We start from the raw sequence: 14908 nt of genomic DNA, 5'->3' as shown, positions 1-14908 counted from the left end.
TGTGTGCTCACACCTATGGTATCCTCACTCTGTGTGTGCTCACACCTATGGTATCCTCACTCTGTGTGTGTGCTCACACCTATGGTATCCTCACTGTATGTGTGCTCACACCTATGATATTCTTACTGTGTGTGTGCTCACATCTATAGTCCTGTCACAGTCTCTGTTTTGCTGCTGGGGTGAAAGGCACCTCACGGGGGGGGGGGGGGCAGGTTTATTTAAGCTCAAAGATCCCGGTCACAGCCCTCCACGTGACCCCTCCATGTGAGGACATCGCAGTGGCAGGTGCTCCAGACAGATGGTCACATTGTACTCAGCTCACTCCCTATTCATTCAATCCTGGGCCCAGCCTATGAATCTACCTTCAATTAAGAGGACCTTTCCCCTTAATTAGCCCAATTAAGAAACCGCCCTCAGGCCAGCCTACTACAGCCCCACTCCTCATAGAGAAGCCCTTCCCAGGCAATCCTAGATTATGTCAGGTTGACAACTCAAACTATCGCCAGGGGCCAGTGATATGGCTCAGCAGGTAAGGGTGCCTGCCACCAAGCCTGAGGACCCGAGTTTGATCCCAGTGGAAGGAAAAACAGATTCCCAAGTCATCCTCTGACCTCTTCACAAGTGCCATGCATGTTTGCATGTACACACACACACAAATTTACAAACATGTACTAAAAAAGGATCCTGTGAAATTAGCCGTCAGACATGTCCATGTATGTACAGTTACGCATGCGAAGGTGTGCATGTAGAAACCAGATGTGAAACTCGGGTCTCAAGAGCCAGCCACCTGGTTTCTTTAAGCCATGCTCTCTCACCTGGAGAGATAGGAGGCTGAGCAGCAAGCCCCAGGAATCCATTCCTGCTCCACTCCCCAGCAACAGGATTACAAACATGTCCAAACTACATCCCGCTGGGGACCGAACTCCTGTCCGCCTGCCTGCGCCCACCCCAGACTGCCTGACCTCCCTCCACATCAGATCTCTCATGGTGAGGAGACTGGAAAATGGCATCTACTTCCCATGTGGATTAAAAGAAAGAGTGGGTTGACCGCCTCAGCCACAAGAAAGGCTCCAGAGCTTCCCCACCTGCATACCATCAAGCTGATGCCGAGGCAGGCTCCACACACAACCCTCCAGCCAAGAGGAGCTTGCCAGCTCAGTCCTGAGGTTTGGAGGCCTGGGCCAGAACAAATACCCTGAGGGCGGGAAGGAATCGCCTCCACACCACCACCACACTTGACTGAAGCACACCCGGTTTCTGCTGCTCAACTTTAAGTCTCTAAAAGTTGAAGTCTGCCCTGGCGAGGGTGGGTGACGGGTAGAGAAGGTACAAGCGTCCTGGGGAAAACTGACCACACTGCGCCCAAGCCCACCACACACACAGCTGTGTTTAGAAATCTATCCTATGAAAAACAGAAAATTTGCCCAAGTTTAGCTACTTAAAAAAAAAAAAAAACATTTGGCACCGGAAAACACAAGACTACATAATATCCTAAAAGTAGGACACTGGTTTAAGAAACAATCTAGACTCATTTCAAACAACACGGAAGAGAGACGGGTGCGGAGCAGATTTTCACCACCGGACACTGAAAGGCCCATCTAGCACACGAATTTGTTGAGTGAAATATGTTTAAATAAAGGACGGGGGAACTGGGAGATGGCTCCACAGACAGAGCGCTTGCCACTGAGTTCGGATCCCCAGCAAACAACATATAAACAGATGGATGGATGGATGGATGGATGGATGGATGGATGGATGGATGGATGATGGGTGGGATGAATGGATGGATGGAAGATGAATGGATGATGGATGGGATGGATGGATGGATGGATGGATGGATGGATGGATGGATGGATAGTTGGTTGGTTGGTTTGGAGGGCACACCTGTAATATTCCCTGCCAGGGAGATGGAGACCTGAGGATCCCTGGGGCTCACAGGAAGCCAGTCTAGCTGAGTCAGTAAGATTCAGTGAGAGACCCTCTCTCAAAAAACAAAGGAGAGGGTAATTAAGGAAGACACCTCCACGCCTGTGCACACACAGAATAGAAAAAGATTTACTACAAAAGTTTCTAAAATCAACAAAAACGGTCATCAGACACGACACAGGACAAAATACAAGTTGTTTGAGAGCTACATATTATCCAGGGGGTTTGTGGGTTTTGTTTTTGTTTTTTTGTAGCAAGACAAACAAAATATCTGTCTGTTGTGGATTAAATCTTTGTTTTGTTGAGACAGGATGCTACCATGTAGCACTGGCTGACCTGATACTATGTAGACCAGGCTGGCCGGGTACTTCATATGCCAACCAGGCTGACTTAAATTTATAGTGATCCTCCTATAGGATCTGCTGCCCAAGAGCTGGGATTACAGATATGCAAAATGAGCACTACTCAATTGCCATATTAATTTCTCTAAGGAGGGAGGGGTGTGCACAAGACTTAGCTGTATTTTTATAAAAATAAACTTTATAAAGATAGAAAAGACTCAAAGTCAGTGTTTCAGCTTATCCACACTGGTTAGGCGAACATATTAGTTTCCATCCTGCTGTAACCCATAGCTTAAGATAACTCTAATTCATCATCTCAGAGATCTGAGCAGGACCTGTTCTTTGTGAAGGCTTCACAACTAGCTCCCTTGACAGTTTGTTTCTAGACACTGCCTGCATTCCTTGGCCTATGGCCCCTTTCTTCAAAGCCAACAAAATACCATCTGCTTCTCTCTGTCAAACTTTGACCTTCACACCTGTGAGAATCTCTGTGATTACATCAGACCTAGCTCCATCATCTAGGATCATTGTAGCATCTCAAGACCTCTGCCAAGAGCCTTTCAACAGATAGGGCTGCACACTCAAAGATTCCGGGGCTTAACACGTGAATGTCTTCTGGGAGAGGGCATAACAGATTCACAGCTATGAACTGAACAGCATCTTATTCACCTTGCATGCCTGGGGTCACACATCTAGCACAACCCTGTAATGTGGGACATGGCTAATTCCCCTTAGACTCCTGACATCCTGCAGGTGGGCACCCTAACAGCCTATTCTGCAGATGAGAAACAAACCTAAACTGAAGAGCTGAGCTTTAAAGGCAGGCCATCCGATCCTAACAATCTCTCCATTTCTTCCTGCACACTAGGGATTAGATCTAGGACCCCACGTGTGCACAGCTAATGCTCGACCACTGACCTCTCTCTATCCCAGCCACTCTCTGCCCCCACCCCTTTCATTTATTTTGTGGGCATGCCATGGCACACAAGGGGAGGTCAGAAGGCAGCCTGAGGAAGCTTGCTCTCTCCTCCCACCATGTGGGTCCCAGGAATCAAACTCATGCAGTCAGTCCCTTTACTCACTGAGCCATCTTGCCAGCCCCAGCTGTGCTTCCGCTCCATCACACACTTCTTTTAAACTTTTTATTTTGAGATACGGCCCTGCTATACTGCCCAGGCTGGCCTTGCATTTACTGTATCTTTCCTTTTTTCTTGTTTTGTTTTGAAGGGAGAGACAGGAGGGTCTCATGTAGCCCAGGCTGTCTCAAGAGCTCCCTATGTAACCAGCTGATCAGGAACTCCTGGTTCTCCTGTCCCCATCTCCCAAGTGCTGGGATTACAGGTATGCGCTACACCACCCAACTCTGAGCTCACTTTGTAGTTCAGGCAGGCCTAGAACCTGGTATCCTCCTGCCTCTGGCTCCTGAACAGTTGGGGCAACGGACCAGAGAGAGAGAGGACTGTGCCCTGAGATCCAGCCAAGTCCTTGTTCTACAGCATGGAACACCTGCCACACGATCTTCTATCTCAGCCTCGGTATTTAAATCAGTTTATCACTATGTAACTGTCATCAAATGGCAAGGATGAAAACAGGCAAATTCAAGTATAATATAAAAGACAGCGTTTTATAAAAACACTAGATCTCACATTATTTAAAAAAAGAAGAGTTTAGGCATCTCGACACACTTCTCCGGGGTGGAAGGACTCAGTGGATGTTCTCACCCCGTTGTAGTTTTAAATGCTTCTACTGATGAGTTCATGAAACTTCTCTACAGTGGGGGCAGGGAGCTGGTGGGGGGTGAGGGAGGGCTCACTTAGGGATGACTCTGAGCTCACTTCCACAGCAAACCCTCAGGACATATAGCCGGTACTTCTTACTACCTTAGGGACAGAAATCCCCTCCAGTGCATCTGTGTGACTCTACAGGGGATGAGGCTGGCAGCAGGACAGGCTGTGGATGCTGCTGAGACCAGAGAGACCTCAGCTCCTGAGGCTGGAGAAGACACCCACCCCGCCTCTCCCCCCACCCTTGTAGTTGGAGTGCATGCTAGCCCCTCCTCCTGCTGCTAAGGTAAGGTTGCTACTTTCTTTTCTACAGATTACTAAACTCTATTTTCTTTGGTCTTCACACAGAATCCCTCATATGAGCCTGTCACACACCCCCCAACGTACACCCACCCGTGACCACCAGAACAACTTAGAGGTGCAAGCTGCAGCTTCTTCTCACCGCTGCAGAGCCACGTGCTGAACCGACAGCACTGGAGCTGCTTGCAGAACCATACACCACAGGTGCATGCCACTTCTGCAAGCCCACAACAGTCCAGGCCTCCCCAGCCTGTGGAAAGAAGAAGGCAAGGAGCCAGGCTGCCCATCACACAGTCTCACATTTTGGGTCTACTCTGGCAGGACCCCCAACTTGGCCACAGGACAGCAGGAGGCATGCCCCACCAATGAGCACAGGCTACACCTGGGGAACCCTCCAAATCTCTTGCACTGGCACCTGCTGGTGACCTGCCGTTTCAGCCACCATCTGAGAGGTGCCCTGTTAAGAACCTTCCATCTCCTCTTACAAGCATTCACAAGTTCAGTCCGCTGGGCGGTGGTGGCGCACGCCTTTAATTCCAGCACTTGGGAGGCAGAGGCAGGTGGATCTCTGTGAGTTCGAGACCAGCCTGGTCTACAAGAGCTGGTTCCAGGACAGGCTCCAAAACCACAGAGAAACCCTGTCTCAAAAAAAAAAAACACACAAGTTCAGTCCCTGTGACACCTTAGGGACGAATATGCTCTATTGTCCCTCTGTCTTACCCAGGAGGTGTGGCCTTGTTGGAGGAAGTGTGTCACTGTGGGGATGGGCTTTCAGGTCTCTTTTGCTCAAGCTTCCCTCAGTGTAACAATCAGTTGACTTCCTGCTGCCTTCTGGTCGAGACTAGGGCTCTCAGCTCCAGCATCACATCTGCCTCCACGCCTCCGTGCTCCCCACCATGATTATAATGGACGAAACCTCCGAAACTGTAAGCAAGCCACCCAGATTAAATGTTTTCTTTGTAAGGATTGTCACGGCCAGGTGTCTCTTCACAGCAATAAAATCTTAAGACCCAGCCTGACCTTTTTTTTTAAATATATATATAATTTATATTTTATTTTAGATTCACTGGTATTTTGCCTGCATGGATGAGTGCGTGAGGTTATCAGAAGCCCCGGAACTGGAGATATAGACAGTTGTGAGCTCCCTTGTGGGAGCTGGGAATTGAACCCGGGTCCTTTGGAAGAAACCAGTGCTCCTAACCACTGAACCATATCTCCAGTCGCTGATATTTTATTTTTTCAATTTTATTAGCTTTTTTAAAATGAAAATTTATTTGAAAAATATATTATTGAAAAGTTGTTTGAAAAATAAGCTGAAAATATATTATTTTCTATATAATATATTCTGATTGCAGTTTTCCCTCCCCTAACTCCTCCCAGATCCTATCCACCCACCGAAATTCACACTTTCTTTCATTAGAAAACAGACATCTTTTTTTTGTTTTTGGTTTTTTGAGACAGGGTTTCTCTGTAGCTTTGGTGCCTGTCCTGGAACTAGCTCTTGTAGACCAGGCTGGCCTCGAACTCACAGAGATCCGCCTGCCTTTGCCTTTCGAGTGCTGGGATTAAAGGTGTGAGCCACCACGGCCTGGCACAGACATCTTTTTAAAGTAGTTAATTAATATTAATTAGCATAAAATGAAAATAAACCAAAATAGGACAAAACAAACAAAAACCCACAATACCATGTAGTTCTGAACTGTGGTTTTTATACCCAGTGAGATTCTGTTAGAAAAAAAACTAATTTTTCCTTTATGAGTGTTTACCAGTTGGAGGTAGCTTCTTAGTTAGGGAAGACGGTTTGTGTGCATTTCCCCTCTCAGCCCTGGGATGCCCTATGACTTAGACCTATGCAGGCCCTGTGCATGCTGCCAGTCTCTGTGAGTCTGTGTGCATGTCAGTTCTTTTGCATCTAGAAGGCCTTGGTTCCTTGGTATCCTCCATCCCTATGCCTCTTACAATCTTCCTCTTCTTCCACAGAGTTGCCTGAGCCCCGAGGGGAGACATTTGATGGAGACATCCCTTTCAGGACTGAGTGTTCCCAGGTCCTCACTCTTTGCACACTGCCCAGCTGTGGGTCTCTGTATTTGTTCCCATCCATTGCAGGAGGCAGGGGGAAGATTCTCTGATGATGAATGAGCGAGACACTTATCTCTGAGTAAGCAGAATGTTACTGGGAGTCTTTTTTGCTACATTCCTTTAGCAGAACAGTATTTTTGTTTCATCCTAGGCCCGTGGCCTGTCTAGTGTCAGGTTCTTAGCCACCCAAGCAGTATCAAGCAAGGATACCATCTGCTGGAGTGAACCCTAAAACTCAATCAGCTGACAGTTGGTTACTCCTACAACTTTGGTGCCACAGTTGCACCGGCGTATCTTGTAGGAAGGTCACCACTGTAGATAAAAGGATTTGTAGCTGGGTTGCTGTTTGCCTTCCCTCACTGATAGCATGCAGAGTACCTTCCAGTACCAGGAGCACGGACTAGTGGGGAGGGGTGAAGACTCTAGGTAGGCAACAGTTCCATCTCTTGATGTTCAGTGGGTTATATAGGTGTTGTCTTTAGCGACTGGGCCTAGCCATCAGTTTGTGGGAAACAATCCATTGATTTGTTACAACCAATCTAACAGAAGTATTTTCTCAATGGGGGGTTCCCTCCTTCAACGACCCTAGGTTTTATCAAATTGACATAAAACTAGCCAGTACAACAGCCAAGGATGGACTTCAGAAAGAAGCAGGAGACACGAAAACCTTCCTTTCTTCCCTTGTGCAGCAATCAATCTGCATACTTTGCCCAGGTTCCTCCTCAGCCATTCAGTCTCCATACACACCCAGAGGACAATCTGGAGTCTCCTCCCACTTGGTGCATCCAGCACCCCACAGAATGGGACCTCTGCACATGGGGATTGTGGCTTTTCCCTCTTGGTGTAGTGCGGTGTGACGGAGGTCTCCATGCTGGAGCCAAGCTGGGAACTCTTGAGCCGCATATGGAGTGAAAGCACCGTGAGGGGACAGTGGCAAATTTGATCTGGAAGATTAGAGACCACCAGTCTTGCACTGGTCCCCCAGGACTTAATCTCCCCATACATAAAATGAGTGTAATCCCTACCGTTTAGTGACCATGACGACTGAAAAATTTGTGTGCAGGGTATGTTTACTCGGGGGCCAGCGCACAACGAACATTATTAGAATGCTCTCATCAACATCATCGCCATCATTGTCACCAACAGTGTCACAACTGACACAATCATCCTTATCACCATAGCACAGTCTCTTCCACCACCTCCCTCCACCACCATCAGCACCACCAGCACCACCATCATCACCATCAGCATCACTGTCACCGTAATCCTCATCACCAGACCCAGAAACACACCAGCTAAGGACCACCACCAGCGCCTCGGGCCGGGCCACAAGGAGTAGGCCTACTGAGTCCACTCCAGATCTGACCCACCATCTGCTCATTTGCATTTATGGCTCCCACAGTTCCTGCTTCGATATGCCATCCTTGCCGGCCAGCTGCAAATCCTGCCCCTCACGCTCCACACAGATAGCTCTTCTGCTGTAGCTCAAGGCCTTCCCTTGTCACCACTGGGTTCCCACTGGGTCCCCACACTCAGGTAGACAGCACCTTTTCTGCTGTCACCAAATACAAATGGTGTGGGAGGTCCTTCTATCTATGTGTTGCTTTTATTGGTTAATGGATAAAGAACTGCCTTGAGCCTATGGCAGGGGAGAACAGAACTAGGCAGGGAAAGCTAGACTGTATGCTGGGAGAAAGAGGCGGAGTCAGAGAGAAGACATGGAGCTGCAGGAGACAGACCTGGGAACTTTACCCAGTAAACCACAGTCACGTGGCGATATACAGATTAATAGAAATGGGTTAGAGTTAGCCAATAAGAAGCTAGAACTGATGGGCCAAGCAGTAATTTAAACAATGTGGTTTCTGTGTGATTATTTCAGGTCTAAGCTAGCCGGGCGGCCAGGAAGAACAAGCGGCCTCCTCCAACATACAAAACCCAGCAATGGCACTAACCACACAGTCCTGACATGTTAGTCTCTGTCTCACCTTCTCTCTTGGGCAGGAACTCCATCTCTCCTCTTTCTCACCCCCTCCCCCTCCTTCTCTCTCTCCTCTTTCTCTTCTCTTCTTCCCCTTTCTCTTCAGCAGAATCTATACTCAGTTTGATGTCAAATAGGAACAGGAGATAACTCCCACAGATGTTTCCAGAGAAAACTGCTGATACCCACGACACTCCACAGCTCGAAGTAAAGCCAGCATGTATTCAGACAGCTGGTCATTGAAGCCCCACTAACACACTGTACCAGACAGTTCTTTGTGGAGAGGCTGTCCTGTACCCTGATATCTATGCATGGGATGTCAGTGGTACCCCTACTTCAGCTGTGCCAAACAAGCATGGCTCTAGACATTGTCACATGCTCTTGGGGTGAGGGAGAGGCAAACCACTGTGACTGTAAAGCAGTCACTGCCCTAGGTGGCAGGACTCGGTACCTCAGCAGGCCTACAAGCGGGTATCTACTGCAATGGTTAATCTTCACTGTTAACTTGACAAGACTCGAAGCACTCTGGAAACAGACCTCCTGACCTATCTGTGAGGGGGTTTCTAGACTGAGTTAACTAAGTGGGAAGATGCATGGGAACTGTAGGCGACACCATCCCATGCTCTGGGGTCCCAGACTGAATATAAAGAAGAAGACTGCACTCTCTCTCCACTTCCCGATTCAGGATGCAGTGTGACCAGCTGCCTCAGAGCCCTGCTGCCATTCTTTCTCCATCACTGTCTGCGCCAGGATGAATACTCTCTTTTTTAAATTGCTTCTTGTCAAGTATTTTGTCTCGGTAGTGAGAATAGTAACAGGTGATCTGAGTAAGACTGGCCCCTGTAGGGGAGGGAGGGAGCGATGTGGCGCCCACCTTTAATCTTAGCACTGGGGAGACAGAGGCAAGTGGATCTGAGCATTCCAGATTAGCCTGACCCACAAAAAGAGTTCCTGGACAACCAGGGCTACACAGAAAAACTGTCTGGGAGCCCCCTTGCACCCCCACAAAAGAATGGCCCCCATAGGCTGATATAGGTGAATGCTGAGTCACCAAGGAGGGGCAGTCTTTAATAGGATTAGCAGAATTAGAAGGTGTGGCCTTGTTGGAGAAAGTATGTCACTGGGGTGGGCCTTATGGTGTTCAAAATCCCATACCCAGCCCACTATTTCTCTCTCTCTCTCTCTCTCTCTCTCTCTCTCTCTCTCTCTCTCTCGATAAAGTTCCCAACACTTCCCCAGTACCACGCCTGCCATGAAACCTCTAAAACTGTGAGCAAGCCCCCAATTAAGTGTGTGAGTTGCCTTGGTCATGGTGTCTCTTCACAGCAATAGAACAGTGATTAAGACAATAACTACTACATTTATCCAAAAGTCACACCGTACTTGCTAGGGACCCTAAAATTGCATGCCCATATAACCCTCACGTACACCCATTCCCTCCAGATCCCACAGTGGCCAGCAGATTCCTGCTGCCTAGGAGCTCTTAAATGAACCCTGTCCTCACTCTTTGCAGCAGGAGACCAGAAGGGGCACTGACTGTCCCCAGTGAGTCCTAAGGCTGCTCCTTCCAAAGGGTCCAGTGGAGCCTCTCATCAAAGCTTTTCGTCTCGATGGCTTTTCTGCCTCTCCACAGATGCCCTCACCCCCAGGAACGCCTATCACAGCCTGCTCAAAGTCGCAATGCCAGTTTCTCTTTTAGATCTGGCTCCTCTGTCCACCAGAGAACGCAGGCAAGGAAGGAGGGTAGATACTTCAATGTAGAGGGAAAGCAGAAGCAGCAGTAATGGCTGCAGAAACCAGAGGAGTAAGACACAGGGTTTCTCAAGTGCTGTAGAGCAGGGGAGACCCCTCTGACGAGGCGCCTCGTCGCTCACTCCCAGCCACAGTGTGTGTAGTGGCAACACTGTCCCAGCTACAGAGAAAGAAATGCAAACACAGAAAGGTCAAGCCAGAAGCCAGGCGGTGGTGGTGTACGCCTTTAATCCCAGCACTCGGGAGGCAGAGGCAGGCGAATCTCTGTGAGTTCGAGACCAGCCTGGTCTACAAGAGCTAGTTCCAGGACAGGCTCCAAAACCACAGAGAAACCTTGTCTCAAAAAACCAAAAAAAAAAAAAAGAAAGGTCAAGCCAGCAAACAGGAAGTCAAGACACCTACCGGTTCCCAGCAGGACACTGTGGGCTCCTGAGCATTTGCATCTAATTTAGCAACTGCCACAGCCCTACCAGGTACCTGGCAGAGCTATCTCCAAACTAGGGTAGGTTGAGAGGGAAAGAGGTATGCACATTGTCACACACACACACACAAACATAATAAATTGTTTCTTTAAAAATCTTATTAAGAAATTACTCAACTCTGGTAGCGAGTGGACAGCTATAGAAGTCTATGGCAGTGTAGATGCAGGTGTGGGAACAAACCCCAGGGCTCAAGTGCAAAAGGAAGCTGCTGCTTTTGTGGCACGATACCAAACTGCCCTACAAGGTTAAGATACACTGTACCCTTGACCTCAGGCACCCCCACCTGTGCACGCGGAAACGAAGCAAGGGCTGCATCTCCTCCCTCCGTGCGTGACCCATGAATTTCACACCAAGCATATGGGGTCCACATTAAAAACCTCTACACCCAGCATAGAGAGAAGACTCCATGGCTAAGAGCACTCACTGCTCTGGCAGAGGACCTGGGTTTAGTTCCCAGCACCCACATCAGAGGACCGGCTGATGTCCATAGACACCTGCACACCCGTGCACATAAACTCACCCAAGTACACACCTGTAAGGACAAATTTAAATTTAAAAATCAATAAATAAATCTTTAAAAATAAAAAAAACCCTGATTTTAAATCTTTAAAAAGATATTCAAAATCTTTAAAAATATGGCTGGGCGGTGGTGGTGCACACCTTTAATCCCAGCATTCAGGAGGCAGAGGCAGGAGGATTCCTGTGCTTTCGAGGCCAGCCTGGTCTACAGAGAAACTGTCTCAAAAAAAATAAATAAATAAATAAAAAGAAAAGGTGCACGCCACTTTACCTGACCCAGCATTCTCTTGAACCCATAATCCTCCTGCCTCCAAAGGGCTGGAATTACTGGTTTGAGCCACCACAGCTGGGCTTGCATTTGTCTCTTTAAATCATGAACTGTAAGTATGTCAAGTTGATTTTGTTTCAATAAAATCAGGACTTTTTAAGAAGACTGCAAAAAAAGAAAAGAACTTTGTTTCGGCTAGTGAACTACACAACAGGTCCTACCGGGGTTAAACTGTAACAAAGTGGCCAGGTCCCAGCGAGCAAGAGACAGATCTGTGTGCTGATAAGGAGCCAGCCCCAGGCGAAAAGAAACCAAGGAGCAGAAGGCAGCAGCTGCCATTTGCGATACCCATTCCAGGAATGTAGCACACTAGCAGAAGACAGAATACGCTGCTTGTGAGCTTGACATCATTCACTTCATCTGTCTACCACCTCCATCAGATTGTCCTGTGGCCCTGTCTGTGGGGCATTTTCTCCAGTGCAAACCACTGTGGGAGGTGGCATCCCTAGGGTAGCTGGCTGACAAGCCAGAGACGGTAAGAAGCTGAGTTAACGAGCTGTGTTCTTCCAATGCATCTCTTCACTTCTGCTTTGAGTTCCTGGCCTGGCTTTCCTCAGTGATGAGCTCTACCTGTAAGCTGAAATTAATCTTTTCCTACCCTATTTACTATTGTTCACAGTGTGTATGACAACAGAGCTTATATAGGGTATGGGTGAAGGGTCAGAGGTGAAAGGCACTCCAAGAGTGCTTGATATTTTAGACAAGATCTCACTTACAATCCTCCTGTCTCAGCCTTCTGGGAGCTACTATTTTATACATTTATAGTTTTTTCCATGAAAAGCTACTCAGGGGGCTGCCAAGATGGCTCTGTGGATAAAGACTCTTGCCACCAAGCCTGATGACTTAAATTTGATCCCTGGGACCCACGTGGTAAAAGGAGAGGATCAACTCCTATGTAAGTTGTCCTCTGGCCTTCACAGACATCCCAAAACACACATATATGCAAAGAAATTACTATAAAAAAATCTTGGTAACTGTTCAATAGGGACCTGGAAACCGATCATTTGGGCAGAGTGTTTGCCTCACGTGTACAAAGCCCGGGTTCCATCCTTGGCACTGAATTAAAGAAAAAAAAAAAAAAAAACAGCAGAAGAGCATTGTGGTTGTGGTACACACCTCTTATCCCAGCCCTGAGAGCTAATGGCAGAAAGATCATAAACTGCAAGTCATCCTTAGCTACGTTCTGGGCTAGCTTGGGCTACATGAGGTCCTCTAAAACAAGCATGACTGGCAGGATCACCCAGTGGCAAAAGGTATTTGTCCCCAAACCTGCTAACCTGAGTTCTGTCCCCAGAACCAACAAGTAGGAGAGAACAACTCCCACACGTGGTCCCCCGACATCTCTACAAATGCAGTGAGCACGGACACATCCACGCATGCAGACCAGAAATAAACAAAACACATCTTAATAAATAAAATTAAAGCACACATCTGCAACTGAAAACTGCTTAAGTGTCATGACTCTGTTTGCTACAGGCAATCTCCTCAGAGAGCCCAGGAGCTGAGCCAACAGCCCAGTGTAAGGGACGGGCATGAGGGAGGGCAGAGCCGGGACCAGAGCACCATCTGAAAGCCGCAAAACATCCAATAATTTCCCCCCTGTGCCTTTAAACACCAGAGTAAAAACCTCTTGCTGCTGCAGTTTGCAATAAAATAAATAAATAAATTATTAGCCTTTTGGCTACCAAGCTCCCAGCCTCCCCAGGCCCCAGTGAGGCCTTCGGAAGCCAGACAGCTAGACAGCTATGGGAACCACATGAACCCTGCTGTTTCAATATCATAGCCGAGTTGACCAACTGGGGTTGCTGTCATTTCACAAGAACTTCCCTGGATCAACTTCCCCCACCTGCTCTCAACCCCACCCCACCCCCACCCACATAAAGTGGAAACACTTTTGTCTTTAAAAGTAGGGACCAAACCAACATTCACCCTGACAAAATGAGGCAGATAAAGGCCAGAGGATACACAGGCGCTTCTCTAGAGGGCAGGGCCGATGGCCCTCACCGCCCGGCCCAGCAAGTACTCACAGAAGCCCTCGATCTTGTCCGCAGTCTTGCTCCATGCCACCTGCCGAGTCTCCATGATCACCTGCACCGTCCTTCGCTCTGAGGTGCCCTTGCGAGCACTGAACACAGTCATCACCGTCCCAAGCTCCAGGGCTCGCTTGATCTGACTCTTCTCATATTCTGGGAGGGTGTCCACGTTGATCATGGTGGTCATTGTCGGCCACTCCAGAGAGAGAGAAGCAGCAGGAGAAACGCAGAGGCTGCGAGGGAAAGAAGCAGGAGGAAGAAAAAAAAGGGACTGAGTTTATCTAACTGAGGTGGGTGAGTGAATGAGCTGTCAGTATCAGGAGACAAGAGCCTGTCTCATTCCCATCGGACTGAGTGACGGTTCTAGTGCTGAGAGCCCTTAATCCCTCAGAGAGTGGAGCCGGCAGGCAGAGGTTTAAGTGAAGTCTGGGCAAAGAGCAGGTCCCTGGCTAGCCTCAGCGACCCACCGACCCCACCACTGCTAGACAAACTTTGAATAACCAAATCACCACAGCTTCATAGGTGACCTTCCTCTCTTCTTGTCCAAATTTGAATAACCAAAGCAGTTCAGTTAGGTAACCTCCGCTCTCCAACGGTACATCTCACCTGCTGGAAGACTCCTCGCTACCCATTTACAGCAAAATTAGAGCAACTGGTTCCTCTGCAAACCAACGACGCCGAAAGGGCAGAAAATGCCCAGGCCTGGCACCCCCCAACAAACCCTGCTTCTCCACTCCTCCAGTTCCATTCCATCCCTTCTTTTTATTTATGGTTTTTCGATCGTTGTTGTTGTTGTCATTGCTCTTTTGAGACAGGGTTTCTCTGGGTAGTCCTGGAACTCACTCTGTAGACGAGGCTGGCTTTGAACTCAGAGATCCGCCTGCCTCTGCCTCCTGAGTGCTGGGATTAAAGGTGCATGCCACCACCAGCTCGTCCCATCCCTTCTTTATTTAGGGTAAAGTTCTGGCCATTTCTAAGTCCCAAGGGGAACCTGCTGCCTCCAACAACACATCTTATCCAGAGGTCTTGGGAGTAGGGCAGTCCAGCAGGTAGCTGGTAGTTAAGAGAGTGCTCCAATCATTATCCGGACTTTCTCCTTCTCCCAAAGCCACTACAGGCATAGTAGCATAGTACGGACGGTACGCTTGCCTTCTCCAGGGAGCTCTCTACTGGGCCCTGAACACTGCTTCTTGCCCTGGGCCTCTGAGATTCTGAGCCCAGTGGCTGGCGGCATTTTAGAATACAAATCCAGTTCCATCACTCCTCAGCCCAAAGCCCTATAGCCCTTGAGCCTGCTAGATGGGGCGTTATACCTGTACCAGGGGCACCACGCCCTTTGGGCCTCATTTCCAGCCATGCAAAGGAAGGTAACATTACCTCCCTCAT

General features: G+C 48.5%; 1 protein-coding gene across 1 annotated transcript in view; it reads right to left on the bottom strand.

Annotated features, from left to right (window-relative positions):
- The window catches only part of Plcg2 (phospholipase C gamma 2), a 117767-nt gene extending 104036 nt beyond the window's left edge, over positions 1 to 13731 (bottom strand). The window contains exon 1 of the mRNA XM_026789575.1: positions 13517 to 13731. Within this exon, the coding sequence (XP_026645376.1) occupies positions 13517 to 13709 (193 nt within the window). The 5' untranslated portion in view covers positions 13710 to 13731. The remainder of the gene's footprint in view (positions 1 to 13516) is intronic.
- Positions 13732 to 14908: the final 1177 nt, after the last annotated feature.

Source organism: Microtus ochrogaster, chromosome 4 (assembly GCF_000317375.1).
Source record: "Microtus ochrogaster isolate Prairie Vole_2 chromosome 4, MicOch1.0, whole genome shotgun sequence".
NCBI lineage: Eukaryota > Metazoa > Chordata > Mammalia > Rodentia > Cricetidae > Microtus > Microtus ochrogaster.
The sequence above is the reverse complement of the archived record's forward strand: the minus strand, read 5'-3'. Positions and strand labels throughout refer to the sequence as shown.